General features: G+C 31.4%; 4 protein-coding genes across 4 annotated transcripts; 1 reads left to right on the forward strand and 3 right to left on the reverse strand.

The window, feature by feature from the left end:
* Positions 1-5,222: 5,222 nt before the first annotated feature.
* On the reverse strand, positions 5,223-8,000 carry LOC111677532 (probable serine/threonine-protein kinase kinX). The gene is made up of 2 exons (XM_023438671.2): positions 7,513-8,000; positions 5,223-7,444 (listed from the first exon to the last, which is right to left on the reverse strand). Exons 1-2 carry the CDS (start codon positions 7,646-7,648, stop codon positions 5,244-5,246), a joined length of 2,337 nt encoding a protein of 778 aa, XP_023294439.2. The 5' UTR covers positions 7,649-8,000; the 3' UTR covers positions 5,223-5,243.
* A 9,509-nt stretch (positions 8,001-17,509) lies between these two features.
* LOC111677512 lies at positions 17,510-18,398 on the forward strand. Its single transcript, XM_023438650.2, has 2 exons — positions 17,510-17,677; positions 17,752-18,398. The coding sequence occupies exons 1-2, from the start codon at positions 17,620-17,622 to the stop codon at positions 18,396-18,398; spliced, it is 705 nt and encodes a 234-aa protein (XP_023294418.2). The 5' UTR covers positions 17,510-17,619.
* Positions 18,399-19,928: 1,530 nt separating this feature from the next.
* LOC111677513 (nematocyst expressed protein 4-like) lies at positions 19,929-20,843 on the reverse strand. Its single transcript, XM_046947133.1, has 3 exons — positions 20,828-20,843; positions 20,456-20,653; positions 19,929-20,353 (listed from the first exon to the last, which is right to left on the reverse strand). The coding sequence occupies exons 1-3, from the start codon at positions 20,841-20,843 to the stop codon at positions 19,929-19,931; spliced, it is 639 nt and encodes a 212-aa protein (XP_046803089.1).
* A 932-nt stretch (positions 20,844-21,775) lies between these two features.
* Positions 21,776-24,052, reverse strand: LOC111677531 (uncharacterized PE-PGRS family protein PE_PGRS54-like). The gene is made up of 3 exons (XM_046947490.1): positions 24,023-24,052; positions 23,841-23,946; positions 21,776-23,625 (listed from the first exon to the last, which is right to left on the reverse strand). The coding sequence occupies exons 2-3, from the start codon at positions 23,902-23,904 to the stop codon at positions 21,917-21,919; spliced, it is 1,773 nt and encodes a 590-aa protein (XP_046803446.1). The 5' UTR covers positions 23,905-23,946; positions 24,023-24,052; the 3' UTR covers positions 21,776-21,916.
* Between the last annotated feature and the right edge of the window lie 3,135 nt (positions 24,053-27,187).

The following is a 27,187-nucleotide window of genomic DNA, read 5'->3' on the forward strand; positions in this document are numbered from 1 at the left end:
TATACATCATCCTATCAACTTAACTTAACACTTTTTGTTTCATTCCAAATTCACTACTTATGAAGTCGTTCTCAAGAAATAATTTGTATGTTATTTTTTTTCAGAAATTATTAGGTAGCGACTTAAGTAATATTTAATAAAAAAGTAAGTTGAAGTGGTAATAAATGTTATTCTTTTCTTTTCCGTTATAGTTTTGCGGGGTATTGTCAGATTATAGAGAATTGCGCATTATTCTCTGACTCTGTCCTAGCTTGTCATTTGTATATTTAATTAGGTGAGTCCTTTTTTGCATGAGTTAGTGGAGTTTGAAATATTTGCATATAAATGTCTATGTAAAATATTTTTTTGCAAATATATAAGTATTTTTTAAATTCTATTTTAAATTTTTCCCCTATCTAATATCATCTTATCGATAGACAAATATGTTAGTTAATTGTTTAATGAATTGGATATGAATTCAAACAAACATATGAATATCTACATAGTATATATGTTTATTTAATGATATTTCATCTTTAGGCCAATTTTTATTTTTTTTTTCAGTTTTGCCATTGTCGTTTTTTCGCTAAAGATATTTGTGCTAAGAAAGTTCATTAAAAGTTCAAATATTTGAAACACGCTGAGAGAGAGTTCATTCATATTGATTATGATGATTATGGTTAGAAATTTAATATGTAACTTTAGAAATTTCAAGAGAAATTTGCATAAAAAGGTTATTGTACTAAGATTTTTCTTAGAAAAAAAATTATATTAATATGCCTATAAATTATTTTTGAAAAAAATAATTTATTAAAACATAAATATCTAGATAGACAAGAGAAATTTTTCTTTAGAATAGAATTATTCAATATGTTAATAACTTTTTTATAAAATTACAGTTATTTTATATAAGTGTGGATATATTTCGAAGAAGGTACTTTTTTTTAATATAGCTGCTATTATAACAACAGATAATTTGTATGAAAAAAGTTGCTTTTCGGTGATTAAACTTCTACCCTTTTGGGGGATAGCTTCTACCATAACATATTTTATCTTTATCGCACGTTATATGAAAAATCAAATGTTATAGAGAAATTCTACCATAATCGGATTCAGCGTTGCTCAATCCTTTAGAACAGTATTCTTGTTATACCATTTTAAATGCCGAATCCAATCTCTCCTTAATCAGAGACATACATGCCCATTTGTCTTTCTTTCTTAAGGTTGGTTTCTGTGGCTGACAAGCGTGGGCCCTTTCAGTCCCTTTGTGATACATTCTGATGAATTATTTAAGCAAAATAGTGTTTTTGTAAATGATTTTTAAATCACATAAATTTTGTTACAAAATGTCCTTCGTTTCAGGGATAAATTAGAGTTCCTATGCGATAAAGAAAGCCAGAGAACAACTGAATTGGATCTGGTAAGAATCTTGTCAATGTAATATTATTAATCCAACTTGGACACAATTTTTAGGTAAATTTGAATGAAGTTTGCAACAAACAGGCGTTTCCATTTGACCAAAGGACGAAATGTATTGAAAATTAAAAAGAAAATCATTACTTCTACTAGCTCGGGCTTTGGAGCTTAAATTTACCCTGTCAAAACTTGGTAAAGACTTCCAAATTTAACTACGGGGCACGGGTATCCTAAGAATTTGTTTTAAATTTTTCTCTATTTAGAGCATTACTTTGAGTTCACAGCTACTATAAAAAACGTTATTTTTTAGAATTTGATATCACTACAATCCAAAAAGGTTAATATCCTGCGATTTCCTTCAAAAACATTTTTTACATTTTTCATCAAAAATGATCCGTTTACGACAATATAAAGTCATATCCATGAAAGTTTCAGTGGTTTACTTGCTTTTCATTGACTACTACATAACCTTCTCATTACATAGAAGTAGTTTAAAAACGTCTTATTAATAATGTCTTATAAACAAATACTTTCTAACTTATTAGTTAGCTTTTCCTATAAGGTATAGAAGCTGTACACAGAAAAAAATTGTAAACAGAACTTTGCGTTGTAAAAATGGCAAAGGCTTATTGTCAAAATGACACAAAGCGTAATCGAAATGGAAACAATGCGTTGTCATAATTACAAAGGTGGTTGTCAAAATAATATTTGATATTTAATTTTATACATATCCCTTGTCTAAATGTATTGTATTGTATCAATTTTTGAAATTTTTCTACCAGTTTTTCCCTCTCTGTATATGGTTTGGCATACGATTTACATTAACTGAATTTTCTAATTACTCGTAAGCGATTGTGGTAAGTACATAAAGGTGCAAAACTAAGAAAAATACAAAATTTTTATTTAAAATTATCGTTTTTTAATCTTTTTGAAATCAATTGTAAAGTCTGTGAGATTAGGATACATTTTTTTAAATTTTAGAATATTATCATCTCAATCTGTCTAACATATTTCATTTTCTTAATTTGTGCTTTTGCTATGCAAATTTTTAACTATTTTAAAATTAATTAATTTAGAACTGGTATAATGGAATACAAGGAATAAAACGACACAACAAAATAGGTCAATTTTAATTTGATTTTATAAGTTTTAAATCAATAGATAACAGTTTAGTAAAATTTTGTTTCTTATTTTAATCGATCGACATTTCGAATAAAGTCGAATGGAAAGTTTTCAACGGTTAAAATGAAAAGACTACAAAACGTTCTAAATTTCATTCTTTGAATATTTATTTGTAACCACATTTTTATAGCATTTTGCTCTAATTTTTACGATTGTTTAAAAAACTATAAAAAAAATATTTTAATTAATTTTTTTTTTATCAAAATTTCAAAAGTAAAAAAAATAGAGCTGGTCATGACCGACCATACCTACGTACCTACATATATATGTTTAATTTTATAAAATTGTCTTGAACTTTGTCTTAATCTCTCATTAACTTTCAGTATTATAAAAAAATCGTCTCGAGAAAAATGGCTTTAAATGTTTAAGGACATTTAACTATTTCTTTAACATTTTATAAACATATCAAGGCATTTGAAAAATTAAACCAGATAGTAGATGTGAATGTGTTTCTGAGTTTCTAAGTTGACATCAATTATTTTATTTAATACTAATGGAATAGAAATCGATCTAGCATATCCAAGCATCACTCAAGGCCTTACCTATGAAGTGATCTTCTTGAAAAGAAATTCATCTATATCTGGAAGGAACAATAGGCTACTTTTTTTAAAATTGCAAGTGGGAAAGGTATCGAATATATCGCATATGGTACAACTAGAGCCTTCAAAATTTGTGTGGAAAATTTTGACATCTATATGAATATTTTAAGGGAAAATAAGGGGGCGTAACACATCCCATATGAAGAAAATCTCGAAACGCTTCGCAGTGGTATAGGAAATAAAGAGGGAAATAATTCGGTAACTTCTAAACGGTTAATCCGATTTTAATGAAAGAGGAGGTGTTGTCGAGTTTATTAATATATCTTGAAAAAAGATCTAAAGTCCTCAACTTTTTCATCCATGTGAAAAATTGGGCAATAAATTGGATGATTACCTATAGGGCACGAGGCACCTCCCATATGAAGTAAATACTGAAATTCGTATATCTAGGAAATGAAATGCATGGACTTAGATTAAATAGTGGTCATTATACTTACCGTCTAAAATTCGGCGAATCCCTATCACTAACCCAAGTAGTAGAATTTACTCTATGGAATTACTGAAGAACAACGGCAGAAGTGTGATTTAAAATTCAATAATTTTGATTCTTAATATTATTTTAATATTTTCGGAAGTCAATAAACCTTTGAGATGTTCTCTACAGAATAACATCACTTCCTAAGTTACTTAGATCTTAATTCGACAAACGCCTTACTGTGGAAAAAAATGTGCTTCAGAGTTGCCTATATCCGCACGGCCAATTTTGTATAGATGTGCTCGTAATCTTGTGTGTCCACTCAGAATACTTACCATCATACTTCAGACTTGCACATTTTGCGGATATTCCTCGTCTTGTTCTCATCAGGGTCATCCCAAAGGATCTTTGTGCTTTCATTATTTCAATATTTCAAGAGGCTTTCCCTTTAAAGCTATTACATTCGCTCTTTCTTTGCTGACAACTCCCGTGTGTCCTTACATCTGGGAGTGTACTCAGTTAAAGTTTTCTTAGAATCCAATATGGTCTTAGCTATAATTTCATCACCTGATAGCTTATCCATTTGTTCCTTAGAATATAGTTGATCCAGTTACCGAGCACCCAGTCAACATAAAACTGGTCTAGGAATTGAATAAGAGTGTTATTGTGCACGTTATTCGATGTCAATGTATATCGCCAGTGTGTACAGTTTGCTATCAAAGGATTCACTTATGTAATGAACAATTTCGTTTAAAGCGGTTTCCACTGATCGTCCTTTTACATAAGAATGCTGCTAAGATTTTATGTCTTTGTCTGGCAGTACATACTTTGTTTTATTTTTGCTGGAAACTATTATTAAACAGAAAATATATGCGAAGTTGAAATAAATAACAAGTCAAAACATCTGCCAATTCTTATCATTTTAATTTGGCTTTTTATCACCTAACTATAATAAAATGCTTAAATTTTATGCTAATCATTTTATTTTATAAGCATAATAAGCAAATGGAACATACGGTTTTAAACAATTTAAATTGTTTCAAAATTGATTTAAACTGGTTTTACCTTTTGGAATTCAAACTGGTTAATTTCATTAAAGAATTGGGTCAACTGGCAGATTTTATTTAAATTAATTTAAAATAATTCAATAGAATTTATTTAATAGATTCTATTTTTAGTATATAATATAATATTAAATATATTTATTTTAAATAGAACAATTTAAATTTATTCTAAAAAAGTGTTCGGCATTTGATAAAATAAACAAATCTGATTATTAATATTTTGAAAATTTTGTCACATGACAAAGGAAAGCAAAGGAAAGGGAACTAAACGTACTTAGAACATTATTTAGATAGATTTTATCACAGGACATTTTCGTAAAAGAAAGAGATGATTTATAATTCAAATGAGATTTGAATGTTAAAAATATTTATGTCACTTTTTGTGGGGACATATTAATTGCCGTACAATTTTCCTAAGAATCCCTTTGTGAATTGCTATTTAAATCTGATAATCTGATGATTGTCAAATAAAAGATCACTGTCAAAAAGAATACACACATGTTCTTGGTTTTTATTTAAAATTTTCTTTTAATACTTTTTTTTAAATCGAAATATCTTTGCATAGGTTTCGGCGACGGCATAAACATTTTATTCCATCATAGTTTCAGCCATTTCAACTTTGGCTTCTTCAACAGATTCCTTAACAGTTTCCATTTTATCCTCAACAGCAGCTTCTACTTTTTCTGTAACTTCTTTGGGGGCATCCATAACGGAAGATTCGGTAACAGTTTCCAATTTTTCCTCAACTGTAGCTTCTACTTTAGCTGGCTCTTCTTCGGCAGAAATGACTTGGACAGGTATGAATTGTTCTTCAATTTTGGAAGCTACTTCTTCAATAGCTTTAGGAGCTTCCATGGGAGTTTCCATAACAGTCATATCTTCTACAACTTTGGGAGCATCCATTGGAGCTACTTCTTTGTCCATGGCTTTGGGAACTTCCATGGGAGTTTCCATAGCAGCCATATCTTCGACAGATTTGGGAGCTTCCATGCCAGCCATTTCTTCCATAGCAGCTACTTCTTCACCGTTAAGTTGACGACCTACACGGTGATGATTGAAATAGTCCAAGATTTGTCTATATGCACTACGACTTAATTCAGTTTCACCGGATTCATCACCGATCACAATAAACTGAGCTGTTTCGGGTTCATTGTCCATACTTTCACTGGAAGTTTTCTTATCATCCATGCTGTCGTCAGCAGGGGCTTTTTCTACGAGGGTGGCAGGGCGAATGCGTGTAGGTCCACCTTTAGGTTTTGTGGCAATAACAACGGGAGTATTCGATAATGCAACCTTTTTGGTGGTGGGAGTGCGTGCTGGCGGTATACGAGGGGGCTTGAAAATGTCCATAATAGAAGCTTCAGCTAACAAAGGTACAGCTTCAGCAGTAATGCTTTGTTTTTTGTTAGGATTAACGCTTTGCATATTATCAATGGCACTTTGGGGTATGTTCAAGATCAAAGGTTGTGATTGAATGCCTTCAGTTAGGGAGACAATTTGATCGGGAGGGGAGATACCCAATTGGGACCAGGGTATGGTAATGTATTGGGTGGGTTGTCCTTTTCTTCTGTATGGTACAGTCAAAGGAGGTTGGGGATATTGTGAAGTGGGACGTTTAGTTTTAGTGGCACTAACTTTGTTGCTAGAGGCATCAGTGGCTTGCAAAAGTTCAGGAGCTACATAAATGGTCTGGCCATTACGGTTAATTATTAAGGTAGCTTGTTGACGGCGTTTTTTGGTGGGAGATTTGCGCAAGGTATTGCTTACCTCAGCTGGGGTTTGTCCGCGGGTAAATTGTCTGATTTGATTTAACAAACTTTGTTGTCCGCGTTGGATGAAATTTTGTTCGCTTTGGGAACGCTTGGAGCCTTGGTTTTTGTTGTAGTAGAAGTCCTGATCGTTGTTACCATCTTCATCATCATCTTCGTATTGCTCAACTTCGGCACTTTCTTCCTGTTGCTTTTGTTGTTGACGTTTGCGTTGAGCATTGCTATTGCGTCTTCTTTGGTTATTGTTGGAATTTCTCCTTTTGTTGCTGTTGTGGTTTAAGGGTTTGGGGCGTCTTCTACGATTTTTATTTTGTTGTTTAACAGGTCTTTCGTCTTCTTCCTCCTCATCTTCGTCATCTTGGTTATTGCCATTGTCTTCTTCGTCATCTTCGTCTTCATCATCTTCTTGATCGTTTTCATGACTGGAGTCATCATCTTCATCATCTTCGTCATCGTTGTGGTATCTTTTGCGATTTCTGTTGAAGTCTTCATCATCATCTTCTTCAGAATCGTCTTCTTCTTCAGAATAATCAACATTGTTGCCATTGAAGCGGTTAGGCCTCTTTCTGCGGAATGGACGATCATCGTCGTTGTTTATGGAAATCAAGGGTTTTCTGGTTGATGCGCGTTGCTTTACTCTAACAACTACATCGGGTTTGGGAGTAGTAGTTGTGGAGGTGCTTGTAGTGGTGGTTTCAGTAACAGGTGTTTCTAACAAACCGGGCAATTGGATACGATTACCCAACCAACCAGTTACGGAACCTGCCAAATTGGATACAGAGGATCCAAGACCTTGACCGGCATTGAAACCAAACAATTGCCAAGGTGAGGGAGTAGTAGTGGCAGTACTAGCTTGTTTGCCACTTTCAGTTTCAGGTAAACGAGGCTTTAAAGCAATAAGAGGATGGATTATAAAATCAGCAATGGTTTGTGGTTGGGTTTCAGCTGGAAGCTTTTGAACAGCTTCCTTTTCGCTGTTCTTTTCGCTAGCAGCCATAACAGTATCAGCCTTCATGGTGTCTAAAATTCGTTATAGTTATAAATCAAATGGTTTAAAACATAATTTAAAACACTCCTGAATTACTTACCCACCAAAGCCATATCGGCGATAGGTGATTCAGTGGTTTGTTCCACCATGACATCTTCCTTCATCTCAGCAGCTTGCACTGGTGCGGAGCATAGTAAAAGTGCAGTTACTGCACATGTAAAAACTAGTAATTTCATTTTTGATAAATTTATTCTATTGATCGTTTTATAATTTAAGCATTATTTGCCATAAACACTAAGTATTTTTTTTTGGTTATTTTCGTTTTCGTTTACACCTTTTGTGCACTTGTTTTAAGTTTTTATATATTTATTTGTAATTTATCAATGCGCCTCCTAATACTTTCGATCTTATTGTGAGGATTTGTAACTGACACTTGTTTTGACATGCGAAACACTATTTGAACTGTTTCAGTGTTACCGTAAACAGTTGCTTTTTATTTTGCGCTTTATTTTGTTGGTAACTTTGAATATTTTACGAATGATCACACTTATGATGTTTCTGCTTTTAGCCCCGCTAACTGAGCGTTGATGTGCGTGCTACAGACGGGTCAAGAGTAATAATGCTAATAGATACGATTTTTTCATTTCAACTTGATAATATATTCTTGTTGTTTTTTCTTCGACTGTTGAGTAGTTTAATTTATGAAAATAAACTAAAATCTTTGAGATTTTTGGAGAGAGATTATGAGAGTGTTAAGCATAGAATTTGAAAATGTCTATGTGCTAAAACAGATTTAAAGCGATGGGCGATATAATAGTAAAAGTCAAATTATATTTGTTTATCTGTTAAAATCGATCCTCCATTTCATCTAGACCTAATAGAACCGGACCCTTTTACATGATATCTCAATTTAAGATTGAACCGACTTACATTCTTACCTGATTTCAGTGTAAATCTTAGAAGAATCTTACATATTAGTTAATAGAACTAGTTCTTTTTTTATGGATTTTATTAAATAATATTAATCGAAAAAATTTATTTGTCCTCGTTGTTGTTATTATTAGATCTAACAATATTTTCTGAAAAATTTACACAAATATCTTACAATTGTGTAAACTTGCAATTAATATCTGACAATATTGTCATTTAATACCAAATTATCAAAATTGTAACATAATTTTTCATTCATTTAGCACACATAAAGCCGTGATACACGGTTATCAGATCTTACAATGTTGTCAGTTAAATGTGCAAGAAATGTTTAACAATCGTGTGAACATAAAAATTTTCTTTTGCAACGATGTCAGAAAAAGAATTACTGAGAATGTTCCATGACAAAATTTTGTATGTTGACACTTTTGTTAGACATTTTGTGTACTTTTTACTGCCAACGTTGTAAGATCTAATAACCGTTTATACATAGCTTTAGTTTCATTTGCCAAAAAGATGCCAGACTTTGTCAGATCATTTTATATTGTTTTAAAATTTGAAAACGGCTTCGTAGTTACTTAAAAAATAATAGCGAAATTTATGATTGTTTTGTCAGATAATTGTATTGGAATGTACTAAAAAATTTTCTGATAAATTCTTAATATTTTAATTGTTATTGTACTTACAAGGCCTGTAAGACCTGACTTAAAATGTGATCAGACAATCTTGTAAGATCTGACAATCGTGTAGATATATCTAGATACACCTATACAATTGATTAATATTTTCTGTTAATGTTAAAAATGGATTCCAATGGACTGAATTAATTCGGCTTTAGATATTTATCTTATTGGATTTTAAAGAATTGTTACTGGAATGAATGCCAGACATACAAATCTCAGTACAGTGTAAATCCAGATTATATGGAGCTTTATAGAAACGCCAGAAACATTATTAAAAAACCAGGGAAAAGAAAAAGATAAATGGTCGGATAGTCTAAAGTTGATAGTTCGCCTTTAATGTTCTAAGAAAAATTTGATTTAAGGTCATTCCATCGTACTTCAGTTCTATGCAAAATTATGAAATTAATGATGATGGTTGTGCTGATGGTTGTAATGCTCAAAAATGTTGGTCCTAACGATCGACTTTGAGTTACTTTGTGAGTCGTTTAAGACATGTCCGCCCTTTTGTCCGTCTGGCTGGTTTTCCATGTAAACCTTGTGCGCAAGGTAAAGGCCGCAATATTCAAGATATTTTTAAAAATTTTGACCAAACGAGAATTTTGGCACAAGGACGAAGTCTATTAATAATGTTTTTAAATCAGTTTATTATTTTAACAAAAATATGAAATTAAAAAAAAAAACTAGAAAAAAAATATTAAAATCATAATGTTGAATCAATATCTCGATCCATAAATACTCATTTTTTGGATAATGTAGTCGTGAGTAAAAGAAGAAAGCAGTCCTTATAGGTTCATTAATACAATGCTCTCGAAATTATATCCACAACTAAGGCTTGAATGTTTTAGAGATATGATGAAGAGTAATCGTTATTGCTTAAGTCAAAGGTATTTTAAATTAAACTATAAAAATATTGGCAACTGAAGCGATATATTATTCAACTAATAGTCGCTGGTCGGTTTTATTCTAATACCACTAAAACAAAAGAGATCGACTACTAAAACCAAAGACCTTCTTTAAATTTAAAGAAATTAAATATTTTTGAAAATTTAATAACTATATCCTTCTTCAAAGACTTCAGAGATCAGCATATTACAGGTGAAAGTCCAATTATTTATAAAATTTCAATTAAGTGGATTCAGCAGATACACTTGCTGTTTTCATCGCATGTGACCTCATAACTTTGCGGTAGGTAGGTAGGTAGATATTGCTTATGCTGTTGATTAGTTAGAAAGTGAGTCAATGCGTAGGGTCAACAAAAACTACTCTTCTTTCATTTTGATTTTGTAAAAATTAAAACTTTCTAATTCGATTTTTTTTCTGCGTTTCATACGAAACACTCATCAAAAATGCAAAATATTTTCAAGGGTCAATAACAAATTATGCATGCATACCTATCTGCTTGTAAATATGTGAACATTTTGTTAAGAAAGTGAAATTGCGATGTTTTATTTTATTTCTTAGTAAATATGTATGAATAATAATTTCATTGAAATAGTTTTTGTAAATATCTTTTTATAAAATTAATTTAATATTAATATTAGTTAAGAAAAATATATATTGTCGCATGATTTGTTTAGAGTGGTTTTATAAAAACATCTAAATTTTAAAATAGTTTTTTAAAAGCAACTTTTGAAACATTTAATAACTTTCTATATCTTTAGGAAGTTTATAAAATTCTGTATGAAAACACTCTCCCTTCTCTGTAGGATTAATTTTAAAACATTTATCTCCATTTTCTTAATGTCAGTAAAAACATATATTTAAAGTTTTCATAAAATAAAATTACTAAAAAACTAAAAATTATAGATCTTATTCATAAACTTTAATCTAAAGTTTAAAAATCAAATTTTCATACAAAAACTATTATTAAACCATTGATATCATTATAAATACTTAAGCTAAGACGCAATACTATTTACATTTCCCAGAAATATTAAAAAAAAACTAATGAACATATAATTTTGTAAGTATTTTATTACGTTGATATCAAAGCGATTCGTCAATAGGCCTAAATTTAAATTATTTTTATGATTGTCTTGTCTTATAACAAAAGCTTTCACCGGAAAAGAGGTAATTAATTAAACATTAACATTTATGTAACTCTGGTTACATAAATCTAATCATAGAATAGAAATTCTTGAAAACTTGGCAGAGTACGATTAAATTTTTAAATTTATAAGATTTTTTGCATACTTAAATACTTTTACAACAACCCAGCAAAAACTGAGTAATGACTTATACTTAACCGCTTACCCCATATTCATAAAGATACTAGTCGCTTATTTTAGGTTTATCACGCACATATTTCATACAAAATTCCTACAATAAACTATCAATAACTTTATTAAGCATTTATGAATATGTAGGTTACTTTTCAAGTACTACTACTTACCGTCAGCATTACTTTTAAGTACTCTTAAATGTTCATACATATAACCAGATGCGTAAGTACTTAATAGAATAGAAATTCTTAAAAACTTCGCAGAGAACGATTAAATTTTTAAATTAAAAAAAATTTGCATACTTAAACACTTTTACAACAACCCAGCAAAAACTGGGTAATGGTTTGTACTTAACCACTTATCCCAGTATTCATAAAGATATTAGTCGCTTATTTTAGGTTTATTACGCACATTTTTTATACAAAATTCCTACAAGAAACCATAAATAATTTTATTAAGAATTTATAAATATGGGGATTACTTTCCAATTGCTACTACTTACCATCTGCATTACTCTTAAGTACTCTAAAATGTACTTACATATAACTAGATTCTTAAGTACTTCATATTGAGTTTTGCTGTTTTATTTGTATATTTTATTGAATCGCGCACAATAAGAGCGCTATTGAACAGTCCTGAACTATCTCCCCCCGGGGGCATGTTACCGTGGCGAGACCTCCGCCTTGGTGTCGGGGTATAAAGAGGTGGCCAATACCTCCAGTCTGGCCAGGACTGAAAAATTGGTTACAGTCGACTGCTTGGTTTAGTCCTTGCCTAGATTGCCAGAGGTTAGTCCAGAGCACCGCATAATCTGGTACTACCGGTGGCTAGTTGCCCGCAGGACTATGTCCTGGCTGGTCAGTTGGTTAAGGTTCCTTCGGGATCCACATAGTGGCTGTGGTTTAAACCTAAATTCGAGGGGAGAGTAAGTGATGGTTAAAAGACTGATGCATTTCGAGATAAGTTCGGAAATGAGTTGGTAGTAATTGTATATGGTACGGGATGAATGTGAGGTTCAGTGGGCCTTATCCCACCCGCCTACCTTATGAATGTATCGTATGTTTTTCTCTTATGAATGTGTCGTAAGAATGATATGTGTGCTGGGTTGAATGATGATGGATGAAAAGTATCATATACATATGATACCGTTGAATTTTCCTTCCTTGTCTAGATATGTTTAGAGTATACTCTGTTTATATCAGAATTACTACAGTGTGTCCCTGTGAGAAAGAACTATGTCTACAGCTTATTGATGGATCGTATTTCGGTCCACCAGTTACGTCTCTAGGTGGTGTTGCCGAATCAACAGAGGCCATCCAATGGTCAGAGATCAGATAGCTCGAGTACTCCAGCAAAGTACTTCTGCATGGACCAGTCATAGCTAATGTATAAAAATTGCCACCTGAGTTCTTAATTAAATAACAAAGGGGCGATGGTAGACCGTTCTCAAGTCTACCCAGTGGATGAAAAAGACCACCGTAAGATAAGGCTGTCAGGGCAGGTGCTCGCGTTTAAAAACTCTCGACAGTCCTGAACTATCTATTTAACCTCCCATTTAGGGTTACCCTTAGTTATCTATTTTAATATGTTCTTGTCCTACGAGGAAGTCAATCGTCACCTCATAGATTACGAAGAGATAGCATAAAGCTTATATTTGTTTTTCAAGTGTCCACTATCTTGCAGGCAAAGGAGATACACTTGTGACTAAAGACAAAATAGCACCAACCAGGTGGTTAGACATAAATGGAAATTACTGTTTATTTCTGATGTATTGACTCTTTGTCGAACAACTGGAAGCTGTTTTATATACACAGAAGGAAAATGGGTTTTCTGTGTGAAAACTATTATTGGAGGCTAAGGAGTGGTGTTGTGAGTAAGGCAGAGAACTAACGAACAAGAAGCCTAGGTTCGTAATTTTTGTAAGCACTTTTTTGTTTTTAAAACAAAACGACTCATAACGTTAATTGTAAGTACTTATTTAAGCTATTTGTAAGAGAGCGTGGTTAGTACATGCCTCCAATGACAACACCGTGTGAAAATAATGAGTTAAAATACTAATGAATAAGAAGTGAAAAGAGTTGTAAGCTTTTTACTTCATTGCTTTTCAATGGAAGTTTTTGCTGGGTATAGTGATATAAATATTTATTGCCATTCTAAATGTTCTAATGATTTGATTATTCAAATAGTTGATCACAATCATAAATATATGCATAATTCAATAAAATTAAAGATATTTGATTAATAATTTACATCTATAGGTTGGTCAATTTACACATAATTATACATTTACAATATTGTTAAAAGCGGGCATAAAAAACTTGTAAAGTTTAATATAAATTGGTAAAATCGTCGATAATCTAGTTTAATGAAAATTAAATGTATAAGTTATATTTTATATAACGGACAGGGTTTAACTCATTACAGAATACTGGGTTTTAAAGTTAAAATTGTTAGGCAAAAGACATTTCATTTATAATTGCTTACAACTAAAAAATTCGTTGAAGAATTCTAAATTCTGAAAAACAAATGTTTTTATAACCACTGTCAGAAACAGGTACTTAAATACGATTTCAATCCCGGTTTTGGAAGGGTAGCGTTGCAGCAAAATTATCAATGTAATATTTCGTTATTTACTAAATAAAATTATATTGTAAAATATCCATGTAGGGTGGATCCAATATTTTTGTTCATTATAAAAAATGTTTTCAAAGCATAATACCATTCGCACTCTAGTAGTGTAGATTATATTACCATGAATATACCGAAAACCATGAAATTTCCAGTTTTAGATGAAGATATCTCTTAAAAGAATAAAGATGTTAGATGTTAAGACTCTGTTTTAAAGTTGACAGAATGGACTTTAAAAAGGCATACATCATTTTATAAATAAATTTGTGTTGGCGCTCTTATCCCACTAAATGTGACACATTTTTTCAAATTTCAGGACACGATATCTCTAATATCGGATTTCTTAGGATTCTAACTAATCGCAGCTTAGAAACCAATCCAGTAAAATATTTCCAATTTTGAAAATTTTGGTATGAGTATTGTAAGTAATGTAGTTATTTCATACATTACTTGGTAATGAGTTGTCGGTATCAATAACATAAATAATTTTTTTTAATAGAATTTGTTTAGTTTATATTTCTAACCTTACTCGATTTTGGAAGTTTTTTTTAAGAAATGTTGTTATTTACCTTTGTGTGGAAACCATTCCAGATAGATGGGGCATTGAGTAAGATAATAGACTAGCAAACATAAAAAATAACTGTAAAACTAGTTATAAATCCAGAAAATTCGAACAAAAATAAGTAGTTATTCACCCAAAAAGTAACTATTTACACTTTTTTCCAATATTACTTGCCTACTTACCGGGTAAGTAAAGATCTTGCTGAAAAGAATTCAATATACCGGCATTTTTCAAATGTTGTTGGTCTTTGTTATTGCTAAACAAAAATGAGAACATTTAAAACGAAATTACTTTCTCTCATAACCAATATTATTTTATATGACTTTAAGGTGTTATTTCGTTATGCTAGAGAGTAGCATGAAATTATGCTAAATTGAAGCTGAATGATTAAATTTACACGGACAAAAAATAATATAATAGAAATATTGCATACACTGTAAATATTCGGATTTGAAAATAAAATTAGATTTTAATTTACAAAAAAATTTTGAATATTTTTATACCCACGATCAAAAAAGATGGGGGCTATAATGATTTTGTCATTCCCTTTGGAACACATCGAAATATTGACTATAGACCCACAAAAGTATATATATTAAGAGTCCTTATTAAATTCTAAGATGATCTAGCTATGTCTGTCTGTTGAAATCACAATAGAATCCGAATGGATAGAGCTAGAGGGTTGAAATTTTACTCAAATATTTCGACACAGCATAAGTTTATCTATTCGAGTTATAGGCATTTGCATTATTTATTTAATAATTAATTAATTCTTTTTTGATTTAATAATTTTGCCAAACCTTGTCCCTTTTTATATCATTCACCTTCCTAAGAAAGTTTCTATAATATACATTTTCGACCCAATAAAGTTTATATATATTTTGGATTCTTTTAGATAGCGGGGACGATTTAGTCATGTCCGTCTGTCCGTTTTTAGTCTGTCGAAAGCAGTTGTCAGACGACTCCAGATATCTGCGACATACATACATTCGAAAAGTGTTGTTATTGGCTTAAAATTTATCGAAATTTATCATATAGAGCCCGCAGTAAATAACAACATATAAAAGGTGAAATTTTGTTACTTTTTCATTCTTTAAAAGATACTTTTAAAGATCCCACATTAAGTGAAAATCTATAAAAGAAACTTTTTGGTACTTAAAAGGCTCCTTTTTGAATTTTCTATAATATTGAACATAGAAGCATGAAATTAAGCATGTAGGGCCTGTAGTAAAACCTATACAAGCTGATTTATTTTGGTACTTTTCCCTTCTCCATAAGGTACTTTTTAAATTTTCTACAATATTAAACCTAGAACCTTGAAGTTAAGAATGTAGAGTCAAGACTAAGCATTAATCTAGAAAAATTGATTTTTTGGTAGTTTTTTGTTTTTCAAAAGATACGTTTTGATTTTTTCATTAATATTGAACCTAGAAGAATAAAATTAAGAATGTAGAGCGTGGACTAAGTGAGACCTTATAAAAAGGGTACTATTTCCTTTTTCAAAAGAAACTTTTTTAAATTTTCTATAATATTAAACCTAAGAACATAAAATTAAATATTAAGAGTCCTAAATTAGGATTTTCATCAAACTAGGTTTCCTAATTTGATGAAAATCTATTGAAAAAGATTTTTAATACTTTCACGTTCTGGACGCCAAAAACTGATTGTATAAAAAAATTAAAAAAAGTACTTTGTGGTACTCTTTCGTTTTACAAATAGTATGTTTTGTAATGAAATTTTAACTTTTAATGGTGGTAATAAATATATTTAATATTATTTTATTTATAAGTCAAACAAATCATTTCTGTTATTTCACATATTTTTCTTTCAGTGTTTGCATATGTATTTTTGTATTTTTGGCCATTGTTACAGGTAACTATTATAAATAAAATAAAAGAATAACTTTTTTTCTTAATTTTAAACATAAATTAAAATTTTTTGCAAAATTTTTCCATTCTCTCTTCATATTTTCTTTATTAATGAAGTTACCCCCCACCTCTGGTACTCGTGTCATATACATATATGTCGGTCTATCTGTCTGATAGTTAACCTTTGTTCTAGCTCTCTCGTGAAATGTAAGACTATTTTAGGTGTTTTATATATTAATGTTTTTGGTTTTTAATGCTTATTTATGTTTTTTTGTTCTACCTAACTTTGATTGACCCAAATACATAAATGAAACATGCTGTTAGAAAATAATCAAATTTTTATAAAAAAATTAACTAGACTAAACAAAAACCGAGAACAAATTTAATAAGCTTCTTGTCTCAATACCAATACATATCTATGCAAAAAAAGGCAGACAGACGGACAGCATAAACATAGCTACAAACACAAATACAAGCAAAGTAAAGATATTTACACAGATACTCTAAAAAAGGAAAAAAGGTAAAACTGTAGCTATATGTATTCAATGATGTTTGTGGGTTGTTGGTAAATACTATTACTTAAGGGCTTTTTACAGAAAACTTTTTCAAAACTTTTCATTATTCTTATCAATTCGTAAATTTATGGGAACAAATTAACGACTGGTTGGGGGGCTGTTGCAAGTGCCTTTATCTAGTTTTAATGGAAAATTCTTTATTTTGTAGCTTTCACCGTATCAAATGGCCAACATTCATCATTATGTAGTATGTTTTTGTTGTCTGTTTTAAATTAAAATTTTGCAGATTTAGGGGTATTTTACATAAACATGAGAAGAAAAATGAAAGATTTCGCTTTTATGACAGTCTGACTTGACTGGTTGTTTGTTGGTTGGTTGCTTGATTAGATTGTTGTGAGTTTGTGTGTTAATTTTAAGTTATTGGCCTTTTTTTTGGCGACAGAGATGAAGAACATACACATTAATTAGTAATTTGTTTTCTAAGAAGATTTGCATATTCTGTATGTCTTCTTTTTATGATATATTTTTCATAAATTGGAATTGAAATTGGAACCGTCAATTTGAGTTTCTATTTTTTTTTTGCCAATTGGCCAAAATTATGCATTTTGCAATTTGGGTCTTTTTTTTTTGAATAAAGCGAGTCGACGACGCCATCGCACATATAAAAAGAAATTGTATTTAATGTGATCAAGCCACTTGAGATCTTAACTCGTAACAGAGCACAGTTCTAACTTTAAATCTAGTTATTTATTTATTATATTTATTCTTTTGTTTTAACTTTGTTGTTTAAAATTTAAATATGAAATTCTTTTGGTGTTTGACTATTGTTGTTTTGGCTTCTGCCTACTTGGCCAGTGGTAAGTTGTGTTTTTATTGTTATTATTTTCTTTTTTTTGCAGGAAAATATTAATTGTATGTTTTTGTTTTACAGCCCGCAATGTTAACCGCGCTAATGTTGATACCGAATCTTTTGGCCGTTCTCACAAACAGGCTCGTGTGTTCCCCGGTGCCGTGGCCATTAAGAAATTGGTTTTGTTGAAATTCAAGAAAATCGTACCCATCTCTTTGATCTTGCTCAAGTCTAGCAACGAAAACGAAGCTGAATTAGTGCCTGTCTACCCCACCTCCGAAATTCCCTCCGATGTTCAATTCATTCCCACCCCCAACGGCATCTCCGGCCACAAGGATGTCCAAGCCATTGCTGTGCCCAACGAATTCCACCAACAATTGGAACTCCACGGTTTGACCAACTTGGAAGGCATTGAATCCTTGTTGAATCAAGCTGAACAAAACGAAAATGGTGAAAGTACATTGACTGTTGCCGAACCCACTGAAAAGGAAGATGAACTCTTGAATCTTAAAGAAGAAGATGAAGATCAATTGTTGGAAAATGCTTCTGCTGATAAACCCGCCAAAAAGTCTGGCAACTCTACCAGACGTTTGTCCCTCGAAAATGCTAAATCTTCTTTGAAGACTCAAACCTCCGTTGAAGAAATCCCCATTTACTTGTACTCCACCAACGATAATGCTCATGTCATTAAGCATCAAATCGGTGCCCGTCGTTACCAAAAGTCTTAAGTTATCTGATAACTCGAACTAAGTGATGAATGTGAAAGAAAAACAGGTTTAGGCGATAAAATAAAATGAAAATTAAATTATTTAATTTATAAAAAGTTTTATTGAGTTTTTTTTTTAACTTATAAGCATTAAGTTGCAACATCGATATATAAATATTAAAAAAAGCATTAGCGTGATTTTCGGAGATTTCGTTTAATTTTGGACCGATCTTTTTAGTACTCGAATTTGTGACTTCATTTCAAAAAACTAATAATTTTTAAGAGGGCTCATATAGGGGGGTCAATTATGGGCCGATCCCTATGAAATTTGCTGATATTTCATTTCTTTAATGCTATTACACTTTTGTTGTTATTAATTAACGTTTAATTGTTATTAAGTAAGTAACTAACTAACTAACTAACTAACTAACTAACTAACTAACTAACTAACTAACTAAATAACTAAATAACTAAATAACTAACTAACTAACTAACTAACAAACTAACAAACAAACTAACTAACTAGATAGCTAACTAACTAACTAACTAACTAACTAACTAACTAACTAACTAACTATCTAACTAACTAACTAACTAACTAACTAACTAACTAACTAACTAACTAACTAACTAACTAACTATTTAAGTAACTAATTAACTACCTTACTGACTGACTGAATGACTTACTATAACTAACTAACTAACTAACTAGCTAGCTAACTAACTAACTAACTAACTAACTAACTAACTAACTAACTAACTAACTAACTAACTAACTAACTAACTAAGTAACTTACTAACTAACTACAAAACTAAATAACTAACTAACTTATTACATAACTATTTAAGTAACTAACTAACTACCTTACTGACTGACTGACTGACTGACTAACTAACTAACTAACTAACTAACTAACTAACTAACTAACTAACTAACTAACTAACTAACTAACTAACTAACTAACTAACTAACTAACTAACTAACTAACTAACTAACTAACTAACTAAGTAACTAAGTAACTTACTAACTAACTACATAACTAAATAACTAACTAACTTATTACATAACTATTTAAGTAACTAACTAACTACCTTACTGACTGAATGATTGATTGACTGACTGACTGACTGACTGACTGACTGACTGACTGACTGACTGACTGACTGACTGACTGACTAACTAACTAAATAACTAGTTAATTAGTTATTGCGTATCTGAACATAGAGCAAACAACAATAACATGTAGATTCAATGTAATACATATGAAGGTTGAAATCAGGGAAAGAATATATGAATGAAATTGTTTTTTTTCTTGAAAAATAAAAATAAAAAAACAAAAAGAAAATTTAAATATAAATTTTTTTAAGATATAAAAAAAATTTATTTTTTATAAAAAGGATAATAATTATATTGTAACTGCAAATGTTAAAAAAATATATTTTTATACCAAGAAATAAAACATTTCTATAAAAACATTAAAACCTAACTATAATAGAAAACAAATAAAAAAACGAATAAATAATTAACTTAAAAATATAAAGAGAAAAAATATTAACCCATATACAATGAAATACGTCCTGGGCCACCACCAGGTATTGTATAACGTATGCAAGGTGGTGGACCATAATAACCATACGTTGGACATGTGGTACAACATTGCGTTGGTATTAAGGGAAATGTTGGCGTTGGAAATGGTTGTATTGGTGGTGGTGGTGGCAACACCGATGGCGGTCGTATAGGTATAGGTGGTCGTATGACAACTGGAGGCGGTGGTCGAGGTACTAATGGTGGTTGGCAACAGACATTGGGTGGTGGCTGTGGTACAACGACAACAGTTTCACAACAACGACGTTGTTGATACGCATCCAGAGTGCAGGGATAAATGCATGTCGGTTGTGTAAAGCTGTTAATTAAATCGGTTATAAAAGTGAAAGTACGTCCATGTCGTTCATTTTCATCAATTACAGCAAATTGTTCTGTAGAAGAGTTAGGATTAATTGAGCTATAGTAATGTTGTTGTTCTTGCTGCTGCTGTTGTTGTATTTGTTGTTCTTGTTCTGTTGCTGGCTGTTGTTCACGTTGATGAGGCAGTTGTTGCTGTTGATAATGATTATAATGTTGTATGCGATTTTTAGGCCAATTAATTTCTGTTGAATCATTTATTATTTCTAAAGTTGTTGATTGTGTTTGATTTTGCTGTTGATGTCGTTGCGGTAGCAAGTATGATGATGACGACGACGACGATGATGATGACTTACGTTTACGTATTTTAAATGCTACAAAAATTAATTGAAATATTGTTTAGACACATTTTTAATTTGCCCTAAAGTAGACTTTAGATTTGGTGTTTTTATAGAATACATATTAGTTAACCCAACAAACAAATTTGCAGCGGTTTGATTACACATACTTGGAAAGAGTATTACTGTGAGTCTTAAACATAAACATACATTCTGGGAATTCCATAATCCTGCATATTCAAAAAAGTTTTACAATTTCTTAAAGAATGAAGATTTTGGAACGATTGAGTTGTTCTTTTTGTAAGATTGAATATTCACTTATCAATATAAAATATGTATGAATGTATAGTAGGACATAAGCGACTATATAATACCCTACACTAGTGAGTAAGTAAACATGTAGATTATTTTTTAAATAATATAGCATTTCATTTTTTTACCTTAATTCCGGAATATTTTTATTTATTATTGATAAAAAATATATTTCACAAGGAAGCTCATAGGAAGTTTAAGGAAAATATGGCCATATCCTTATAAATGTTGCTAGAGAAATTTACGTCTACTTCAAAGTTGACTGTGGTTGAATTCAAAGCGTCAAATCAATAACGTCACTAACAGTTTTATAAAACTTAGTTTTGCCGATTTTGCCCTATTCGGGGGGTACGTTTCTATGGGTGTTAGGCGAAATAATGTATGTAAGCATGTTACCTTTGGCGCGAACACAAACTTTACATGTACATACAGACAGACAGACTAAATAGACTCAGAAAGTGTTTTTAAGCCGATTTGTATACTTAAAGTTGGGTGCAGGACTAATAGTCTATAATGGTGTGGGGTATAAAAATTGAGTTTGGTATACATAAAGCTAAAACTGTTACAGATTTTTTGGGTGTTGTAAACATCGGCACAAAAGCACTACTCACTGTAGTGGCGTAGGGTATAAAAATAAGTGGAAATCAGTACTTTTTATACAATTTACTATATAACATGTGCTCTATATATTATGTTTAGAAACGTGTAAAGAACTGGTTCATTTAAAAAATACTTACTTAAATTTTAGTGCAATTAAAAATAATTTTAAATTCCAAATTTTTAAGTGCAAAATAATACAACAACATCTGCACAAAAAAAAAATACAACAAAAAAACAACACATATATAATTTATATAAAAAAATATTAAAAAAATATATAATTAACATTTTATTGTTTAAAAATAATTTAAAGTATTTATCGCATGTAGTTAAAGTGACACACATACACACAGTGCATATTATCAAGAATTTAATAACGTAATTATTCTAACCTCGGAATCCCGATTGACCGTTGGCAAAACCTTGGGCACCACCAAAGTTACCAAAAGCTCCACTATTGGCATTAGCACCGCCAAAGCCACCAAAACCGCCGAAACCACCAACATTACTGTTGGCATTTGTAAAGGCATTGCCACCTCTGCCATTAGAATTTGAGTTAGCAGAAGCTACAGCATTCGCATTGGCCGATTGACCACCACGACTAACCGCCGAGGCATTACTGCTGGCACTGTTGCTGACAAATCCATTGGGTCCTTGTACGGAATTAACATTAGAATTAGTTTGGGCTCCAGCATTTTGTCCATTATTTCCTTGGAAAATCGATTGACTGCTAGAGTCGGCTTGGGAACCACGGATGTTACCCTCTTGGAAGACCACTGAATTGGTATTGGCTATATTGCTAGAAGTACCAAATTCATTGTTATTTGTCGATTGTGAACCACCATTGGCCTCATAACGTTCACCAGTAGCGGTTTGTGTTTCCTTGGTGCCAGCATTGGCATTAGCAGCCTGTTGCTGATTTTTGTCAAAGTTTAGAGCTTGACTTTGAGCATTGTTAGAGCTTTGAGAACCACCATTTGTTAAGGAACTATCTTGATTAACATTAGCAGAACTTAACTGACCACTGCTGCCATCTGTAGCTAAATTTGAACCAATACTGGAAGCACCGTTATTCTGGAAAAAACCATTGGCATTTAGTTCCTGATTGCTTTGGGTATTAGCACCGGCTTGTTGTTCGAAACCATTAAAAGCATTATTGGCTGTTCCTTGAGCATTTGCGTTTTGTTTCTGTGGACCACCGAAACCAAAGTTGGGTTGTTGGAAACCGAAACCGGGGCGTTGGAAACCAAATGAGGGTCTACCAAATTGACGTCTTGGACGCGCAAAGTCACTGCCGGGATAAGCGAAAGGTATAAATTGAGCCTTACGTTTGGGTCTAACAAAAATTCTTTGGGGTAGACCGAAAACGGATGTAGGGTTTCTGCGTCTTCTATTTTGACCAAAACTGTTGACATTTGCTGCAGCTCCTCCCGCTAAACCGCCAGCCGAGGCTGATGTCTGGCCATTTTGTGTGCGACTGATGGCATTTGAATTGGACATGGTTTTGGTTATGCCAAGTTTGCCAAATTGTTTCGACTGACTTTGTGAATTGCTGTTAGATTTAGCAATGGCATCAACACCCTGAGCCTGGGCTTGCGCATGTGTTAGGGCCTGGGCTGGCTGTTGTTGTTTTTGATTACGTGATAAATCAATATTCAAAAGACCCAAATTAAGACCTAAGCCGCCATCTTTATCACGTTTAATACCCAAACCATTGCGCAAATTATCTCGAGACAATGAAGATTCAATACCCAACCTACCAACATTCAAATCATAACCAACAGCTTTTGAAACGGCTCCATTGGTCATAGTCTTTGTGCGTGTTAGAGTACTACCAATATCCAAACGACCTAAACTGACTTCTTTCGATTTAGCCTGACTTTTGGCTACAGTGGTGGTACCACCATTAGCGAAACCTCCATTAGTTTTCGTTACAGTTTTAGCATTGACAACACCACGAGAAGCCTCTAGTCTGCCAAGTTCCACTTGACGTTCGTAGGCATTACTACTGGCTTTTGATACTGAACCGGTACGAGGAACGTTGTTAATGAAGGGTTGCTGTTGTTGTTGACGTTGAAGGAATTGCGAATGTGATTCTAAAATTAAATTAAATAAAGAGATATTCTTATAACTGTATACATATTTAGCGAGAATTTTGATATGTTTTCAGAGAATGCCTTTTAAAGTGTTATTGCACAGGAAGTTAATTCAAGTACTTATAGCTCTTTTTAATGATCAAGATAAACCGAACATTCGTTACTAGTAGAAGGAAAATGCACTTAATTCACTCTGATGAAAACTTTGTATTTACCTTGTGGTTGGCATATGGCCAAAAGAGTCACAACCAAAACAACTTTCAAGGGGTTGAAGAACATTATACCCCGTTTCTACTTTTATATGTTATACTCTGGAAAATTCTAAAAAAATCCAAAAATAATTTCACTTTTCGAAATTCGTATTCGTTTTTGTTAAATTGTTCTGTGTGTACCGTACCGTTTAACGTTTATCGACAATCTGAGCTTCAAATTTTGGCTGAAATCACTCTATAAACTACCAAAAAGCCAACAAAAAATATACATATCTATGAGCGTAAACGTGCGTGTGTGCTCGTTTATGTATATAAACGTTAAAGCAGTGAAAATTATGATTGGTTAAAATCAATATACCACATTCTGTTTATACCAAAAAAAAAAAAAAATCAGCTAATTTTAAAATTAAGATGGGTTCTGGTTAAACTTGTTATGGGAATTCTTAGTAGCAAAAAAAAAAAAATATTATTAAAATTGTGTTAAATAATTCATAATAAATAATGAAAAAAAAACCCATCACAATTGTTTTGTGTTTGTACGAATTTGAATTTGATGTGTATCTTGAAATACAAGTATAATTTAATTCATTGTTTACAGGTGCCAGCATCACTTAAGACCATGACTTGCCTTGACTTCACTTCAAGCAAACTCTCTAAAGAAAGAAATCAATAGAAAAAAATAAAATAAAATAATAAAAAAACAAACATCTCGTGAATTTTTTGTTAGATGATTAAATGTTGTTTTCTCGTGTTTCAAAACATTAACCAAGGGGAATTTCTGGTTTTTAAATTTCTTAGTTCTTAATTTTTTATTTTATGTATTTAATAGATGTTTTAATACTATTTTGATGGTTGTTTTAATTTGTTTTTTTTTTTTATATAATTTATTTAAACATTTAAATGACGCATTAGTGTTTTGAATTGATAAATCTATTAAGAAAAAAACTTAATTGGAAAATTTACAAATTTATAAATTGTAAAAGGGGAGTTTCATATATACCCAACAAAAAAAGAAAGAACTTCCAAAGAAGCGAAAAAGAAGTAGAATTTACTTCATGGAAGTGCTGAAAAAGACCTGAAAAAGTGATGATTTTAACAAAGGTTTGTCATAGGAGGGATGTCCTTACTATTTGATACCAAATTCACTACATCTGAAGTCATTCTCAGGAAATAATTTTTATGGCATTTTTTTTTTTTAATTTATTAGGAAGTGAAATTGTAATATTATAAAATACAGTACAAGTACTTCGCTCTATTTGTGCTGGGTAATGTTACCCATTAAAAACTAGGTAATGAATAGCTAATATTACTGAACGTCTGAATTACTTTGAAGTACTTTTATAATGACTTACATATAATCAAATACATAAGAAAATTTACTTTATTTTGAGTTTTGCCGTGTAATTTGCCCATTGAATTTAGCAAACTCAACTGTTTTTTTATATACATAGAAAATAAATAGCCTTTCGGGAATTTATTAACAAAAGATCAAGATAGGGAAGTAACTCACATGAGGTCCAGGTTCGTATTTTCCTTATTTGGAAGTACTTATTTAAGTTGGTTTTATATGTCATCAACTTGTTGTCAAATTAAACGAATTTATCACAACTGTCATCAGCTTTGGCGTTCTGATTCTGTAAAGTTCCGCACATCATATCTTGGATACTTAAAGTAAGAAAGTGGTCAATGACTAAATTCTGGGGAAATTTTATTACGGCAAATCGGAACAAAGTTTTTTTCAATTCGCTTCAAAATATTTCATATTATTTGTCGAAAAATAATTTGGACAACTTTCAGAGTTTCAAACCTTTCTAGAAGAACTTTTTGACTACCCAGGAAAAACTTTACCTAGCCGGTATGCAAGCAAGTAATATTGAAGCAATGTGGAAGTACTTATTTTAGGGGTGAATTGGCTACAAATCCATTAAAAAATAATAATAAATAAGGTAATTAATAATGACCACTCATTACCAGGTAATGTATGAAATAACTACATTATCTAGATTACTCACGACCAAAATTTGAAGAGTTTTAAGTGTAGCTTTTGCATCAGTAAGAACAGTTGAAATCAAGAGCTTCAAATACTTCTTAACATCATAAATTCCAAGATCAATTAGCTTAAATACTTCTTAACTTTGTTTTAGTTTAGGCTTAGTTTAACAGTGTTAATTGCCCAGTTCAAGAACTTCTTGACTTCGTTAAGTTAATTGCTTTACATTCGTACTCTTAATCAGGATCTAGATCCACAAAATTCTGTTTCACTTTGTCTTGAACTTCTGTAAATTGCCCATCTCAAAAGCTTCCGATGTCAAGCCGATTGCTTTACATTCCTATTCTTAATCAGAATCTAAATCCACAAAATGTTGTTTCACTCAAACTTCTAAATTCATCTTGATTTTTGATTTCATTGTTATTCCCTAAGGCGAATATTGTACCTACCATCACCGTCAACCCGACGTCAACATCAAGTTTTGAACTGAAACTTTGCAATGATTCTTATCTCAGCTAGAACTGTAAGTGAATTACTGGAAATATTTATCCCTTATTTATTAGTGCCAATAAAGCATCATTTGGAGGATGTTGTTAAAATAAATTAGGGAAAACTGTCCAAGTAAAATGTATTCAATAATACAATCAATATCTTATATGAAGATCAACCTAGAAGCCAAATTAATGTCATGGTTCCAAAATAATGCTTTTTGAAATTAGTGGCACAAGAATTGTTTGTTAAAAGCAAGTCAGATGATTACTTGAGACCTGCACCGAACGTTATTGATATGTAGATCGTAAAACTCATAGCTTATACGATCAGATTTCTACTATGGATTACGTTCCGTCTGGCTACCATTTGTATTCATCTATTTAGAACGCTTTCATTCAAGTAAAAAGGTTATACGAAATTGGCTATATTCGTTCTTGACCTCAAAGAATAATTAGTTGTTTTGGAACTGAGTCCATATTTTGGTAAAAAAAAAATATCATAGTTAACAATGCTTCATGAATTTTTTTGCATTTACAAATTTTATTCTAATTAGCCGAGTGATACCGACAGACCGTTGCAGTAAAACTGATCATATTTTTTGGGAATGGAACTACTACCCCTCAGACTGGTATACTAGCACATTTCCAATTTAAATACCGGAGCTTTAAAAATATAAAAAATAAATATTGTACCAATATTTTTATTTTTTTTTTTGTAAATTTCATATTTTTAGCTTAAACACACAAAAGCAAGATCATAGAAATACAAGCTACATTTTGAAAAAAGTACTTTTTCAAAATAGTACTTTTTTAAAAGCATTAAATCAACTAGAACTGGATTTCTTATACTCCTAAATAATACTAAAGGC

This window comes from Lucilia cuprina, chromosome 3, assembly GCF_022045245.1.
Source record: "Lucilia cuprina isolate Lc7/37 chromosome 3, ASM2204524v1, whole genome shotgun sequence".
NCBI classification, from domain to species: Eukaryota; Metazoa; Arthropoda; class Insecta; order Diptera; family Calliphoridae; genus Lucilia; species Lucilia cuprina.